The sequence below is a fragment of the Molothrus ater genome, chromosome 3 (assembly GCF_012460135.2).
Source record: "Molothrus ater isolate BHLD 08-10-18 breed brown headed cowbird chromosome 3, BPBGC_Mater_1.1, whole genome shotgun sequence".
Classification (NCBI taxonomy): domain Eukaryota; kingdom Metazoa; phylum Chordata; class Aves; order Passeriformes; family Icteridae; genus Molothrus; species Molothrus ater.
This window is the reverse complement of record NC_050480.2, coordinates 77,868,478-77,886,515: the sequence shown is the minus strand read 5'-3', so window position 1 is coordinate 77,886,515 and position 18,038 is coordinate 77,868,478. Positions and strand designations below refer to the sequence as shown.

The 18,038-nt window shown below is 35.2% G+C and overlaps 1 protein-coding gene across 4 annotated transcripts in view; it reads right to left on the bottom strand.

Moving 5' to 3' along the window:
- Positions 1-18,038, bottom strand: part of ROCK2 (Rho associated coiled-coil containing protein kinase 2) — a 104,307-nt gene that overhangs the window by 28,326 nt on the left and 57,943 nt on the right. For 3 of the 4 annotated variants that reach the window (XM_054514378.1, XM_054514379.1, XM_054514380.1), the window contains exons 5-15: positions 15,766-16,026; positions 9,989-10,133; positions 7,488-7,626; positions 5,759-5,850; positions 4,795-4,954; positions 4,139-4,202; positions 2,305-2,384; positions 1,859-1,907; positions 988-1,123; positions 768-859; positions 274-520 (exon numbers count right to left, since the gene is read on the bottom strand). In XM_054514378.1, coding sequence (XP_054370353.1) covers positions 274-520; positions 768-859; positions 988-1,123; positions 1,859-1,907; positions 2,305-2,384; positions 4,139-4,202; positions 4,795-4,954; positions 5,759-5,850; positions 7,488-7,626; positions 9,989-10,133; positions 15,766-16,026 — 1,465 coding nt within the window. Of the gene's footprint in view, positions 1-273; positions 521-767; positions 860-987; positions 1,124-1,858; positions 1,908-2,304; positions 2,385-2,683; positions 2,750-3,970; positions 3,983-4,138; positions 4,203-4,794; positions 4,955-5,758; positions 5,851-7,487; positions 7,627-9,988; positions 10,134-15,765; positions 16,027-18,038 lie in introns of all 4 variants that reach the window. The other variant, XM_054514381.1, reaches the window with a different exon arrangement.

Here is an 18,038-nt window from a genome sequence, read left to right as displayed (position 1 = left end):
ACAAGACTGTATTTTATCTATTTAGAGATAACATTTAAAAAAATGTAACAGCTTCTGATTCTGACTATTAAGAATGTCTCCTTTTGGGGCGATTCTAAAAGTTTTCAATAATGTTTTATAGATGTCACTTACATATTTTTTCTTAAATGCTATTCACATTATGTAACATTTTATAAAACAGCACACTTACCTAGTCACAGTCTGAAACTCAAATAACATCACCCACACCAGAAACAAGAAGCAATCTTAACTTCAGAAGATTTGTAGAAATACCTTGTAAATCACTGATAATCTCTGATCCATGACTTCGATCTCTCCTTTCTGATTCTAGAGCTGACTGAAGATTGAGATACTCCTTCTCCAGTTTGAGTTTTGCATTCTCTAGCAGGCAGTTCTTATCTTGTAGTTCTCTATTATTAATTTCCAGCTGCTGGATTTGCTTTGTGCTTTCTGTCTGGTTCTTCCTTAACCTGGCTGCAGTATCAGACTCTGAGCGCAGCAAAGAATTGGCTTCATCCAACTAAGATTGATAAAAACATACTTCAGAAACAATTAAAATATAAAGCCCACTGTTTCTACTACAGAATACTAGGTTTTATGGATTAAAGAAGTAAGGAGTATATTTTAAGATTACTTTTGAACACCAAAACCTAACAAGAAAGAACAGCTTTTAAAACCCAATCACACTTTTCAAATTCCTCCACTGTTACCAAAATCTGTACTTCAAGCAGTGGTTATTTTAAAATATATGTATAAAGCTGACATACCTGTCTTTGTAGTTGATTGATTTTTTCATTGGATATTTGAGAGTTCTGATTCCTCTTTTTTAAATCTTCAAGTTGGTCTTTCAAACTGTTAACTGCAACAAAAACAATTCAACATTGTTAATCACTGTCATGAAAACACTTCAATTGTAACTATAATTTATTTATTTTAAGTATTAAAAACCCACATCAAAATGGAACCTTCAAGCATGGTTCAACATACCCTCATTTTCCAAATTGCGTTTCTTATCTGCTTCATGTTCTGCTTTCCTCTGGTATTCTGTGTTCTTATGCTGAAGAAGAGCCTTCTCTCTCTCTAACTGCCTGACTGCAGACTCTACATTCTTCCTTGAAGTTATCTGGATATATTTAAAAAAACACACCACTAATTACACACACAGGAGTGGTATTCTTTTACGATAAAAACCCAGCTCATGCACTCAGTTTAGTCTGTAATGGAGGAAGCCAGTCCATCTGCCTGCTGCAAATCCTACGTATCAGAACACGTGGTCAAATCCAGCCTGGGATGTCTATGGCCAGGAGCTCTGCAATTTAAATACTGTTTGATCATCTGAATTTGACAAACCTGGTAGACCTGCCTAAGCAGTCACTCTGGGAGCAGAGAAACATACATGTAAAGGTAAGGTCTTGACATGCACTTGCATGAGCCATACTTTTAGTTGTACAAAGCCACATCTAAATTTGTAGAAGCAGTAAAGTGCAAAGCTGGGTAAGAAATAGGGTCCTTTTACTAGCACCAAATAATCCAAAGCATGGTTTTCTTCCTCTGGAAACATTACTCTCATACCTTCAGTTTTTAAAATCTGTATGGGATATTTGTGTCATGCTGTCTGCCAACTTAAAAATATGGTAAAAATCTAGTTCTAGAAAGAAATATGCAGTTACAGTACAGAAATCATAATGAAAATATTTTAGCAGTGACAACAATTTCATGCTTGTGAACACCAAGAAATCAGCTGGTGCTATTTGCTATAAAATACACAGCTACTCAAAAGCAATTTGCTGTTATTGAAGGGAAAAATCCACACACAAATGATTAAGTTCTAATTCCAGTAAGAAATCTATGGCCTTACCTCTTCATCAAGCTCTTTCGCTATCTTCTCTAAACGAACACTTGTAGACCTGAAGAAATTTGAAAAATAATTTTAAACCCTGCTGATAATACAGAAATTAGAATGTTTGGATGTGTTACACTAATTTTATGTAAGGTGCTTTTGTCTCATTATTTTTATGCAAGATATTCTATTTTAAGCAAAAAACATGAAACCTCAAGGACTGGTGAAATCACTAAAGAGTGAGATTCTTATAGGGAACTAAAGCCAAAAAAAACTCAACAAACCCCCAAAAAACCACTCCAGTAGTCAGAGGAGTAGCAAGAATTAAGCCAGCAATTTACAGTGAGGTCTGCTTGCAGGGTTGGGAATCCCCAAAGTGGATTAAAATGCTTTTAAGCATTCAAAAACAAAAGGTCTAATGAAACATCTTTATAAACATACCAAACATGTTGAAACATTCTCACCTGTACTTCTGTTCTAGTTCATCTTTGGCTTGTAATTCATTACTGAGCTGTTCTTCTAGCTTGCTTAGTTTATTCTGAAACTGTGTAAAATGTCAAAAAAGCATGACCCATGTATAAAACCACTTTCACAGAAAACAAATGCAATTCAATCAAATAAAAAATAAGGGAAAGTGAGGAAAATTAATTCAATCTTCCAGTATATTATTTTAAAACCATCACTAGAAGGTTACATCTTTACAAGGCATTAATTCTGATAATTTTGAATATATGGATTTATAGCAACAAAATTTGCTGCATACTGAATTGAATTGAACCATCACAGAATTATGTGCCACAGATTGTGCGTCATTAAATTTATATGGGCAAAAAACATTGTTACCCGCCCTTTGTTGTGCTCTGTAGCCAGAGACTTTCCACTGGAGCAGTTGTTTTTGGATAGCATTTTCTAAACGAAATGAAAAAATAAAAAAGGGGTGTACATGACCAAATTAGACAATATTAAATAATATGGCTAAACATGTTCAATGACCTCACATAAAGAAGAATTTCTTAGTCTCATACCTTGAAAGCTAATGAACACTTTGGAAATGCTTTGGTTTGCTTACTAAAATATTTTTGAGAAATAATTGATAGTCCATTACCCAAATATTAATGAAATAAATTATAAATAATAAATTTTGGATTAATCTCATGACTTCAGGCTTTCAAACGCATTTCTTTTCCTCCCTTCCTCCTCTTCCTCTACCCCCCAAACAAAAAATGTAAAAACGTGGTTTTCCAAAACACTTTATAATTGTTACAATTAGAAGATTTCCACAACAGGAACATTGAAAAGGACATCAAAACCGGAGATTTGTTGCTTGAGAAAATACAAATAACATAAGTTGTCAGAAGTGAAATGCAAAGTTTTACCATCTGCATTTACAAACACAACATAAAGAAAACATCATGAATGTGACCATATGTATTTTAAACAGCAGTACCATTTCTATTTAAAAGGTGAAGTCTAAAACTATTCATCTATTCATCAATGACAGGAAGGAAGTGGAGTCTCATAAACTTGTGCATTTAAATTTATCTGATCAATACATAATGCATTTCCTTTATGTATTTTTTAAACTTTGAAAAGGAATTGTAAGTTTTCAGAAATGCTAACGACATACTATCTACATTTGAATAATACAAATGTTTAAGTAACATAATGAAGTAAGTATATGAAAATACCATTGCTTTTCCTGTCATGCAAATTTAAATTCATTTGTCAGTCTTCAAAAGCTGGATAAACAACTCCATATGCTCCAACTGGAGTATGATTTAAACATTCCTTTATCCCTGCAGGTGACAATTTACTTTTTCAAACTCTGAATAAATCAGTCATGAATCATTAATGCAAGTGTGGGACCTTCACAAGAGTAATGCTATCTGTAGGAAACAGAGCCTCATACATTGGCTTTCCAAACAAATTCTGGATGCCAAAAGAATTTGAGAAAAATCTGTATTAATTTATCTTGATACTACAGTACCTTAACACTTGATTACAACTGTTTCAAAATACAACTGGTTTACTGCTAACAATTTGGTGAATAAACATTAAAGATACTTCACATCGACATAAAATTATGAAGGAATTTTTTTATTCCTTTCATAATTCAGATACTGTACTTACCTCTTTGCTGTCCTGTAAATAGAAAATATCATTTTTATTGAGGATCAGTAAAAGACAAAGAGCTCTCCACTAAACTGTTTCAACACTTATTTTAGACTTTGTCTTTCTTAACAGACTTAACAAAATTAGTTAATCATCCTATTAATACCAAGGAAAAAAGGCACTAACCTCATTTTTACTAGATTGCACAGATTCGTTTTCTCTGCAAGACTGAGAGGAGTCACTTAGCAACCTGTCAAAAACAAAAACAAATCCCTCAGCTCTTACTCAAGTTTTCAACAACTCTGGCAACCTTGCCATTTTAATAAATTCTCTCAAATCTTAATTTGTCCTACACCGCTCTCAGAATAAAGCTTGTTTCATTTTGATGTTGGTGCATCTTTCTGATTTGAATTTTCCTTAACAGAATGTTTCCAAAACTACAGCAGCTTGAAATTTTGAAATTTTTCAATTAATACAATTATTTCTTGATTATTCAAGATGAATTCTAGAAAGTTATTATGCTGTGTAAGCTTTCTTCTAAAATAACTAATAAAAAGCAATTTTAGAAAAAAAGTACCAATCTATCTGAATTTTAACCCTAATTGATTTTTTAAGATATTGTGTAATTTTGTGCATATAAAAATACACTGTTTAATCAGAGTTATTTAAATAATTGAAAGAGTAACAAATTATTTTACTCAAACTTTGCATTTTGTATCTTCATAACTGGACATAAATTAATATAATGCAAGAAATAAATTATGCATTTAGAGTGATAAAAAGAAAGAATATAAGAAGAAATGTGCAGGTATTTTAAAAATGCATATTAAAGTATCACATACAAATTGTCTCTGTAATAGGTAAATCCTATGAAAGGCAGCTGGTTTCCCACGAAGGCTTTGGGGATTGGAAAGGTCTCCACATCTCCCTTGTCGTCCTCAATGTCATCAAAATTACTGCTATCTATATCACTGCTAAGCTCAGGAACAACAGGAGCAGCAGCTATAAAAAGGGGAAAAAAGATGCATTTCACTTCAAGACTCAGTCACTTGCTATATACGGCTATCTCTCTAGTGTTAAAAGACTGTATTATAAGTTGTCCTTAAATAACTTGGAGTTAAATATGTATTAATCAGACAACAGATCTGGAAATATTACTATGAACAATTTTTTCTAGAGCAATCTATTTTTGCATTCGTTGCCTAATGCATAGACCATCTAGTATGCAAGACATATTTGCTCAGGTAATCACACTTGAGAATATAACTCTAAATACAATAATAATTTTTAAACTTCTTAGTAAATATATAACTTTAGAAGTTATGACAAGCTTTTGAGAACTGACATTCTTTGCTTTTTTACCTAAAGCTATCAGGTTCTCAATACTTTACATGAAAAGCAGTAAAACTGACAAGACCACTGTCAAACTACTGTCTTAACTACCAGAAGATTAAAAGAAAAATGAAAGAAAACAAAAAAAACCCTCAAAAGAACAAAAAACCTGAGAAACAGAACCTAACATGCATTCCTTTTAGTTAAAATTCTGAACCCTTCAATTCCATTGTTTAAAATTGAAACTTCTACATTAAAAACATGACAAAGGTGAGATAATTCCAGTAGGAAAAATGTATATTTATTAACTCTTCCTCATATAAGGTTTTATAATACAAGTGATAAATATAAATGTTTGAGCAAGATTCTTGATAGATAGAAATTACTTTGTTAATGCAACCGGAAGGTTTTTTTTTTTCATTTCTACTATTGTAAATACTGAATAAAATCGAGCTTTTAACCTGATTTACTTACTCTCTCGAATGTTGTCCCAGTTCCACTGATCACTTCTGAAGAAAGGGTGATGCTTTATTTCTTCAACCCCATTTCTCCCAAGTCGCACATCCCTAAACAGCAATTAATCCAGAGTCACATTAGGAAAAATAGCTGCTTTTGTTGGTTTTTTTTTTCTTTTTTAATTCTCACTTGTTCATAAGCAGCAATGAAACTTTCAGTAAAGATTGTCTGTGTTAACCACACTAATGGTCAAACAAAACCAAAATTTAAAAACCACCAACCACTAATCTGTAGTTTCTTATATAAAATTTACTGATTCTTAGCATGCGCTCCCCCTGTGACTGCTAAAATGTCCAGAATCTGGAGTCTGCCACGTGGGGAGTAAAGCAAGAAAGCGAGCACTGAGGCAAAAACTAAGAAAAAACTAAAGACACAAACAAAATCTCAACACCCTTGGGGGAAATAAAACTGCAGAACTTTCGTGTCTGCCAAACCACATGACAGACCGTAAGACGCAAGTGAAGGAAGGTCTGACTTGCTGCACAGAACAGTTATTCAAAGCTGGACTCAAATAAATATTCTAAGAATTCCATCCTCTGCCCCACAACTAACCCTGACACGTCTCTTGCTGATATTTGCCGTGAAGTAAATCTTACTTGCAACAAGAAACTTTTAGTTTGAACAGAGGAGTCTCTCTTGAAACTACGTACAAGAACAGGACATAAAAACAATGCATGGAAAAGAAGCCATAAATCACAGGGTCAATGTTTAGTCCTCCTTTAAGTGCTTCAGCAGTGATCACGCAGCATCTGTTTCAAATAAATTGCTCGAGCCCTGTGTTAAATATAAACAGGAAGAGGGACACACGTAGTAGAAGTCCACCTCACTACATTTACACTATTAAATTCTAATCATATTTTCTCTCTACCCTTCAGTTACTAAAGGTGAAAAATGCTGTTAAATAAAGCACATCCTTCCTGACCAACCACAGGCTTGCTCAGTAGAGCAAACAATCTCTCTGAATGCAAAACCCATTATAAGGCACTTTGTTTTCCTAATTCCTCCTTCTGTAGTGGCCGGATGCCCAGCTCCAGCCAAGTTCAGGTGATCACAGGAAAGCATAAGAAGGCATCATCGATCCAGACTGTGGACCTAAATTGCTGTTCTTTTAAATCAGTTAAATTGAAGATTATCTCTGCTTTCTGAAAGTAAACAAAATGTAAGTGTTCATGTCAAGAACAAGCTTACACAGCTTAATTTCAATAAGTGGCTTAGTTCCATCAAGGGAAACTTCTAGGATTTTTTTTTTTTGTAGCCAAAACAATAACCTTGCGGGTTTGTTAGCTATATTTACCAATTAATGCAACAAAGCAAATGAAAAAAAAAATTCAGTAAATACATGCTTACTTTCAGAAAAGTACTTTTTTTAAGTAACACCCACATAGACATTGAGCAAAACAATTTTGTCCCTGCCTTGGAGGTTACGAATTACTTTCAGCCTTACAAGTTTGTTACTGCAATTGGAAGGATTTGTCTGGCACCAACTGCGTTGTTAACAAGAGCTGTCAGAATTGCTCAAAGAAATAAAATACAATACCTGGAAAAAATACCTCAAGAAAAGAAAAACTAGTGAACAGGAGGTTTGGCAGAAGAGATTTGTACAGCGATCAGAAGTATGAGAAGGAATTAATTTTTACAGTGTACCATCCAAAATAAAAAACAGTGCCAGAACAGTATGTGCACTTACCTATCAGTTAAAAAGGCACAGATAAGGTTCTTTGCATGCTTAGAGATTTCCACATCATCAGGGAAATGCAATGAGTTCTTGTGATCCATAATTTTACTATATGTTCCTACTAGTGAGTCTGCATAAAAAGGAGTATCACCTGAAAATAAAATAGTAAACTGGCTGTGATTTTATATCATGTTTAAGTTATGTGAGTTGAATAAGACAGAAGAAATAATGAAAAGTCTACACCAGTTTACCTAGTAGTCTTCTATTAAGAAAAAGAAAAAAATTGGACATGCAGTGTACAAATAATGTATACTACTAAAAATATTCCTAAAATGTCTGTGTTAGAAACTACACCATTTTCCATCCTGCCTATCCCTACCTAAATTTTGCCCAGTGAATTACATCTTTTGTTCTGCCTTGAAGCTCTCAATATATTTTTTAATTTACATAATGGCCGACACCCATATGAATCAATCTTTAAACATTCCAAGGGTAAAATGGACCAAAACTCATTAAAGACTTGCTCATGCACATTTGTTGGAAGGAATCCACCAAAGCTCTCTGAAGACCATTTCAGAGGCACACAGGTCTATCCTCCCTAAGGCATGTCAGCTCTGAGCAGGAGCCTTCCCAGTGTGTTACCACACTGTTAAACCCATAATAATAAATCTTGCTGACTGACAAATTACATCAGCTTGAGTGCCCATATTAAGATGGCAGGTGGCTTTTAAAATAATTAATAGACTTGTCTCACCCAGAGGTTTCCAGCCTAGGCTGTAGTTAAAGATATTTGCAAAGGAACTAGACTTAAGAAAGGTAGAACAGGGGCAAGTGAAAAGAATAGGCTGTGATAGAGACAACTGACAGTCAGATTAACTGGCAACATTCTTAACATACAAATGGTTTGGGTCTGTAATCAAGAAGCTGCAACTTTCACAGGAATCCTTTCTCCCAACTAATCCATAGGTTTAATAGAGAAGGTGAACAAGCAGTCCTGTGAGCTAGGCTCTTTCCTCAGTTCTGGTGTGCTGCAGGCAGGCAGGAATCAGTCGGCGCCTCAGGTTGCAGCCTTCCAACTGAGCATCTCAAAAGCCACGAACATGAAAAAATGTACAAACAAACCACTGGACAAAAACCAGTCTGCTTTTGAAAGAACAATCTTAACTTCTGTCTCTTTCTGTCATTTTATAGAAAAATAAGGAAGTAGTACACACCAGCTTGAACGTAACTTCTGGACTTTTAGTAAATTTATTAGGTTGCCATACCAGTGCAATACAGGTGGGAATCACTGCTATTTGCTGCTGCCTCCCTCTTTCCCAACCTTCTCTTCTGTCTTGGAAACACCTTTGATTTTGGAAACACCTCAAAACTATCTTAAGTCACTAAACTAACATTAGGATTCATCCTGTGACCAACATTTTATGGTTTAGTTAAGCACACAATAAAATTTTCATTTTCATAATAAAATTACCATTTTCATTAGTTCTGAGGCTTTATCAAAACCAGAATAACAAAACAGTTTCTGTGCTTTCTTTAAAGTGCAAAGTTTTAGAAGACCATAGCCAGAATCTGGTGCATATGCACAAATAAAAATAGATACTTTCTACCAGTAAGTGGGGAATATGGAGAAATTAAATAATATTTTCCTCCTAGATACAAGGCAGGAAAAAAAGAGGCTCTGAAATGCTGAGAAAACATTCTGGACAGCTATGCCCAATATTTTAAGAACTGAATAATTTTATTTACTGCTAAAATTGTTCATGACAGAGTACAAACCACACATTCTTAAAGTCAACATGCTGTAATTCTGAAAGAGTTGGAAATAGTAATAGCATCATATGTTAAAGCGTATTTCCTGTCTTAGTATACCAGAAACATCAAATCTGCAATATTCCTAGAAAATGCTGACTTTTAATAATTGTATGCTCAATTCCATCCTTCCAAAATCAGCATTTTGCTACCAGACTATCATAGTGATCCTCACTATAATTTAAGATGCAGATGACTCATCTCCTGAACAGATTATATTCTATGTTCGTTGCCATAGCAGTCCAGTGTATTTTATTAGAAAAACCTGACTCAAGCACAAAAGAAAGAATTAAGCCATACTTCCACACTTTGACCTAACATAAGACACTGATGTGCTATGGAAAAGGAGGAGAAAAGAAAAGAACAGGCCTGCCCTTGCCATTCCTCTCATCTCCTGTGCCCCTGCAAACTCATCCTGCCTGAGGTGGGCACAAATGTGGTGAGGTAGCTGACGCCAGTTAAAACCATTCTAAGAATTAGTTATAAGCTGAACCGAGTCAGGGAACTAATCACTGAACAAGCACGCAAACAGCTGTCACAGCACCAGAGTGACAGAGAGCAAAGAGAACAGCAATGAGCCACAGCATCAGCAAGAAGTCAGAAGCTGTCAGTGAGGTACGAGCAGCCTCCATGCACCAAAATGCAGCTAAAGGCACAGGGAAGACTCAGTGATAGTCTCATTAGCTGAAGTAATCATTACTTACCAACTAACATCTCAAAAAGGAAAACCCCTACAGACCACCAGTCACATTCCCGTCCATAGTAGCCATCACCCCCCTGCGACTTCAGGACTTCGGGCGAGATGTAGTCGGGAGTCCCCACGGCTGTGTCACAGCGCACCATTCCTGTCTGGGCAACAGCAACAACACACACAGCTCAGCTCAAGGGCCTTCTGAGCACCTCTCTAACCAATTCCTCTGTTAGCAGCACAGAAAACCATCCAAAATATGGCCTAAAATACTTGGTTTGAGGAGTGTGTTTTAAAGACTAACTATAATTCAAGAAGCAAAATGGATTGAAACGACATTTCTTGGTAACGTGCTTACCCCTGCCTACTCTGTAGTGATTTCTCTTGACTTCATCTTCTCAAAATTCACCAATTTTATTCTTTTTACCATTGGTTTTAATATGAAGGTACACAGTGTATCAGACTGCTCCTTTTCTCTTTGAATTCAGGGACAAATTTTAGAATAATTTTGACAAGTTATGAATTCTAGGCCCTACAAAGCAGATACATAACAATTTTGTCTAATTCAGCCAATAAATCAAATTATAGGTAAATTTTTGTATGTGCTTTGTTTTTGTTTATATATAGTAAGAAGAATAAAAGGAGAAGCTATTTTTAAAGAATAGCAAAGCTTTATTTTTTTATTAACATATTACCACAACTGTATCAATGAAATGATTCCTCATACTCTGCTTCACACTGAGAAACCAAAAATGTAGGGACTGAGTGATGCAGAGCATCAATCAGCTCTGCCATCATTCTGAATCAGTTATAAGTCTTGTTTCCTTTAATGAAATTCACTGAATTAATTCCTGAGACCAGATGGATGAATGAAATTAAATCCTGGATGAAGTTAGAGAAGTACCAAAAATACACTCATCTTTTATCCTGTTTCCTAATCTGAAGTTTTATCTAAACCATTTTACAAAGGTTTTTTGTTCATTTTGCCATCAGCATGAATGGCAATATATATTAATTTTGAATATTAATACAAAATATTAGTAGCAACAGCTAAGTTCAAAATACATATTTAAATAAAATAAGAGAACCATTTGATTTTGGAATTGTACTGATACACAAAATTTAGACACCACATTACAATATTCTTCCTCATATACAATATGAACTGTGAAAAGCTTTTATTTCTGTACTAAAGCAATATCCAGAAAGTCATGAACCAGTAGGCAAAAACTAAAGGGTCCATTGAAGTATTCCATAGGTATATATGGAATACTTTACTATATACTGTAAAGACCTATGGAATACTTCAAATGTCCTCCTGGCAAATGCCTATTTTCTATGACTCCATGCTAAAACTGAAACCTAAAGAAATTTTAACTTCTCAGTTCCAGAATGAAGAGCACGTAAACATTTGCACTCTAAACTGGATGAGATAGCACATAGCTTATTCATACTGGGATAAGAAAATGAAGTTAGCTCTTTCCAGAAGACCTACTGCATTCATTAGACAAAGAAAAATTCAGGCAAACACATTTTAACACTGCAAAATAAACTAAAGCTCAAAGACTACAGGAATCTAAAGCTGAGAGGATTTGAAAATGGATCTAACACATGGCAAGGAACCACTATTTGAACATCCTGCTTGTCACAGCACTCTGTGCACTAACCTGCATGACTTCTCTGAAGCTTAAGCCTCTCTTTGCTTTGAGCACAGGAGGAATTGCTGTAGGGTTATGTGGTTCTACTCATCCAGTAGGACTGTGGCAACGTAATGGGGCTCCAACACTGGTGTGTGTCTATCTCTTTCTTATCAAAACACAAAATTACAACAGGGGAAAGTCTGAATTTTTGCTCAGTCAAGTCTGGTTGAAACCACCTGAATCCCTCCCTGGGTAAGGAGATTCTTTAAAAACAAAGTCACCAAAACAGTTCTGAAAGAGTTCTCTGAAGTCAGCAGCTTCAGTCACAGCCTTTCCACTGTGACACCAAAGCACTTAATAACATCCTATTTCTCATCCCTCTATAACTAATACACCAAAGCAAGAATACTTTTTAATATGTTACACATGTTGCTATTTTCTGAGGTCTTAAACAAACCAAGTCAAGGCTGTGCCAAAACCTAGCCAGACCTACACAAGTCTGATGGCTGCTATGCAGCAAAAAACGAAGTATTTTCAAAAATGTTACAGATGCTGAAGAACTCCATGTAGTAACGCTTTAAGTTTTCAGGCAAGATGCCAAAGAATTGAACAGTAGAACAAAAAAATACTTCTACAGTAAGAGAAGCCTCTGCATGTTAACACCAGGCTCAATGGGCCATAGCTCTCTGAAGCACATGAAGCTGGTTCTTATTCCCCATAAAACTCTCTACCTTCTGCCTCAGGAACTAACTTAGAAATGCATTTACAGATCACAGAACAGCCTGGCTTAGAAGGGTCAGAAAGATCAACTGACTCAACCAGTCATGGGAAAAGATTATCTTGCACCCTGTGTGACTACATTACAAAAATGGGGATTCTACCAAGTCCCTCAGGAGGTTGGCCCATTATCACCTGAATATGAAATTCTCAGATTTCTGTTCTGCTCATTTACACACTTCTTCTTTCAAAGAACTTGGGTGTTGTTCTGTAAGTATTTTTAAGTGGCGGATACCTTTAATACCACAATCAGACAGTGATCTCTGGCATCAAAGTTGAGTAAACAGGGACGTGCTCTCTGTCCAATAGAGAGCAGCTTGGCAGTCCCTGCATTCTGAAGAGACTTAAATGGTGCTGTTTTCTTTGGGTAACGTGTTACTCCTGGGTTTCAAACACTAAGCCTCTATGCCTGAGTATCATACTTACTATAACAGTTGTCATGCAAAGCTTCCTGTCAGGATTCTCAGGCCAGTGTTTCACCTGAAACTTTTCTCGTCACCTCAAAATATCATGGTGGACCTTGGAACTCATCTCCTGCAGATATGTGAGAGATGTACAGTCCACAATCTTAAAAAATAGGCTGTCCAGGAGACACAGCAATGTTCTTGCAGCTCCTGACAACTTGGAGGTGAGGCTGTTGTTTTTCCCAGCATCATTCCACATTATTATATTGCTAAGACAAAGCAATTCAGGTTTCATCTTCAGGAGGATCTCCATCAAACCTGAAGGACTTGCTGTCTTTGAACCAAGGCTGAAAATCAGGCTTTCACTCCCTCAGGAAGTTTCTTCCAGTAAACAAGAGCTGGAGGGTGTTTGTGTGGAAACATGAGGACCACACACATCAGGTGTAAACAGCAGACAATGCATGGAGGCAGGAAGGATCCAGCAGAGTCCTCTTCACTGGACAAGCTTCAGTGAGAAAGAAGCTGAGTTCCAAAAAGAGGAGAACGCTGCTTCTTTCAGCTGAACTGCCTGGGCTGAGGCAATAATCCCAAGTGGCAAACATCCCTTCTTTTGGTCACATCTTTTTCAACAGATATCCTCTGAATCTGTGCTCTGCTGAAAGCTCAGTTAGCACAGGACAGTGCTGTGCATGGCAACACAGGGAGCTCCTGGCCCTGCAATATCTACCAAAGCCAGCTGCTATTTAGTTTCTTACACAGCACTTGAGGATTTGACACACTGGTGAACCCTGCCCTGGTCTACTTAATATACCTAAATACCAAAAAAGGGAACCATGATTCCTACTAAATTTTTGAGTCTAACACCATTCTTTATTCAACAACAGAAATACCCACTTTGATGCAGATTTTAAATTAGAGAACTAATTTTAAAAAACCAAGACAAACAATGAAAAACAACGCCACAAACCCCCAATTATCACAACTGAGTTACAAAAACAGATCTTTCCCTTTTATGCTGGGAAAGATCACTAAAACACTTAGCAACTCTTTTCACAAAATGATAAGGAGAAACTCTGCTGCAAGTGTCTGTTCTGGCCTGGCCTGGCTGACTTAAGCAAACACTGAACACAATTCCATAGCAAAGGTCAGAAAAATCCCTCAACAAATTGCAGCAAAATTATCCTGGGTTTTCAACAGCATAAGGAAGATGCTAATGCCCACAACTGCTAAAAGAAATAAAAAAAAATAAATAAGTATTGGGTAAGCATATATTTTTTACAAATAACTCTGCCAACACCAATATTATATTTACACAGCTGGGATGTGTTCATGTTTTGCAAGAAGTAGCATGAGATTTGGAGACAATCCAGAACCTCTCAACTTCTAAAAGCTTCCGTAGAAAGCTTCTCAAACTTCTAAAGCTTCCTGTACAAAAAATTTTTGCCATTCCACTGACTGTGAGAAACACAAAGAACTTAAAATGCAATCCTTTAAAAAATTAACTTCCCTAGGAGATCAGTGGTCCATTGATGATGCCTGGTCTAAACTGGAGCTCACTGTAACTTTATGAGAAACACAGATGCATTTGTCACATTTACAGTACCATCATAAAAGGTATAGGTCCACCATTTCTGGGGCCCCTAAAATAGCACAGAGGATCACCTTTTTTGGTAGATTTATATTGTGAGGTTTTTTGATGCTTTTTTGTTGTCATGTCCAATGAACAACAGATTCTTTTAAGACATTACAATCTGAATTAAGAGACCAAGTACTACTTTTGATTTTTCCAATTAAAGTAAATGCTGTTCTCTAAAATACAGGAAAGTACATCAAAAAAATGGAGGTACATATTATCTCTGCCTTTAGACTAACAACTACAACATCACCAAAACTGAATAGGCTGAACTTCAATAAACAGCTGCAGTTAGATAATGATGAAAATAATATATTGTCATGTGAAAAAAACCCACCCTGAACAGACACAGTACTTCTGGATATTGCTGAAGAGACATTAACTTAATGATGCAAATGCAAATTAAGTAGATAGCAGAAATTATATCAAGCACTGCCTAAAAAATACAGAAAAAAACCCCAAAACATAAAAGCAAGTAAGCTTAAAAGGATTACCCTTGCCAACACCACGACAGAAAACTTTCAAAGATCAGGCAAATCATAACACACATTCATATACAGTTTTTTTGTATATGTTATAATCTTACAGTTTTTCATAGGAAGAGTATATTCTATAAATTACATCACAACACTGTCTGTCAGCAGATTCTAAGAGTATAAACTACAAAAGGTCATTTTACTTTCAAGGTTTTTAATAATATAAAGTACCCTATTAAAAATATTTTTATACAAACTCATTAGAAAAATGTATTTGGCTGTATATGGCTAAATCTGGACAATTAAATCATTTTAATTGACATCTTGGCATCCTGACAAATAACTAACAGATTTTGATCAATATATCACATATCAACTGCTGCTGTACCATGACCTCATTTGAATGACCACTAGAGGATGCTATGAGAACAATTAGATACAGGAAAAACATACATGGAATGTATCTTGCCTATAAAATAATTTCATTTACAAAAAAATGTCAGCTTATGAACTGTTCCAAGATTATTAATGTTGAAACTATGAGTTATCTTAGAGTTTTTCAAACATTTGGCAAAAGAAAAGAAGTACCTTAGAAATTCACAAAGGCACATGCTTTCAAAAATAGCAAAGAGTAAGTTTACATCCTTCTTCCGTGTGAGAGAAGAGTTTATAAAAGAAAAGGTTACACTATTTAAAGTACTCTTATATTTAAAAATAGGAAACAAGAATCAGTTTTCTAACCAAGCAGATCATTAGATGAATATTATTTTGGGTATTACACTTCATAAGAAAATAACCTCAGATGTAGATGTAAGTTAGAATTACAGTTTAATAGATGGTAAATTATTCAGTTGCATACTTACTTCATCCATTTTCATGCAAGTGCCAAAATCTGCCAGCTTCAGATGCCCATACTTATCTAAAAGCATATTGTCAGGCTTCACATCTCTGTGTATCAAGCCCATGGAGTGAATTGCATCAAGAGCAAGAACAACTTCAGCTGTGTAGAACTTGGCCCATTTCTCAGGCACATCGTAATTGCTCATAAGGTTTACGAGATCTCCGCCTGGCATGTATTCCATTACCATGTACAAATATTTGTCATCTTGAAAGGCACAAAATAGCTGCAACGGTAAAAAAAAGGAAAGGAAAAAAATTGCAATTACTTTTCAGACAGCTAGGGAGAGGAGTAAAGCCCTTTCTTGAAGTTTCATTGAACCTGAGAATACTTTTTAAGATTACTTTTAATATGCATAAAATATACATTTTTCTATTAGAGTACCCTGAAATTTACTGAATTTCAGAAACCCCTCATCATAATTTTTGAGAAAGTAAAAAAATATTTCCTGATTATTTTAATAGTATAGGCATCTATCTATCTATCTATCTATCTATCTATCTATCTATCTATCTATCTATCTATCTATCTATCTATCTCAATGTTTCCTGGCATTAAGAAGTATAACTGAGTCAAAATGCAAAGTACCAAATCTGCAACAGGGAGCATCATGTTCTGATTTGAAAATAGCTCAACAGTGAGCAGCATTTTAGACTGTTTCCAAATTTTTTATATTATAAATTCCTTATCTCTGTACATGTTTGCAAAGCCACTGCTGACTTTGTCCTAAATCAATGCATATTGAAATAAGAAAGAAAAACAAAATGCTCCTGAAGAAAACTAACACAATACAAAGAAACTGTCCTTAACAATAAAATGCTAGTCTGGTGTAAGTGGCAGTCAGTAGGTTTTCTACTGGCACGATAGTGAAAGTAAATTCAGTCTCTTTAAAATGTACTTCAGACCTAGAGTGCTGAAGTTTTAGAGATTCCACTTGGTTATCACTAGGTCTGAAAATAGCCCAGTCCAGCAAAAAGCATTACTATCAAATGTTCAGTGACTGTTGTGAAAAAGTCTCTGAAAGTCTCACCTTATTTCTCAGGGAATACTGCCTTACCTTAAAAACTAAAATCATTCACATCTTTAAATTACACACAAAATTAAAAGGCAATTAAAAATATGATGTGTGGAAAGGATGAAGTCAGAATCAGGGAAACTGTGGAGGATGAGGAACCACGAAAGGCAGGTATGTTATTACATAGATTTGACCTTCAGATTAAAATTACTTGTATAAGTAGTGACAGAAGACCTAGGTTAGAAATATGTATTCTAATACATATATGCTGCACTGTATTTATTTGCCCAAATGGATAATATATCTGATATATAGTACAATAATGGATTGCGGCATTAAAATCCAAATGAAGATTCAAAATAATCTCTATGTTGTCACACGTAGAGATACTAATATAATAATAAAAAACAGCACTATGTCTTTATACAGCACTTTTGTTATTGCCCTCAAGGGATTTAATAAAAAAAATTAAAACTACCTAGGGCTCTTGTTTCATTTTTTTTCACATTAAAAACTAGACATAGAGAAGCAGTGTTATCTGTCCCAGTTTCTAGATCAGAATAGGACCTACATTTTCTTCAAATCAGCTCAATGTCCTACCCCATTGGACCATATCACCTAAATATATCACACTAATACACTTAATCATAGAAGCCACAATTGCAACTAAACTTTAGTTCATTTGCTATTTACAAATGCAGACACATATTTATGTCCTGCTTGTGACTGTTTCCTTTGAAAATCCACGTCATGCATTTCTCATTACTTTCAACTGCATGTGAGAAATAGTTCCTGACAATTACTGTTACTAGAACAAAGAACTAAATAAAAAAATAATCTATTTCTTTAAGTATTTCTACTGAATATAGGCAAGAGCACAAAACATGCTCAAAGAGCAAAACATCTTTGTACACCTGAGGTAAACTGTAATTAAAAATATACGAAAAGCTTAAAGTCAATCTTATCAAATATACAGAAGCATAGAAATTTATATGAGAGCACTTAAATTATTTATAAGGACTAACAATTTCTCCAAGCACATGCTTTCCCTACTCCTTTTGTTAACTGGTGCAATTTACCAGTTACAACAAATGGCAATACTCAGTACTGATTGTTCCCAAAGGCATAATTCACATTACAGCATCTTGATGACACATGTCACTAGACAGCTGCGAGTGATGGTGTCCAAGACCAGAGGAAGAAGTCAGCTCTCTGTTACTGGA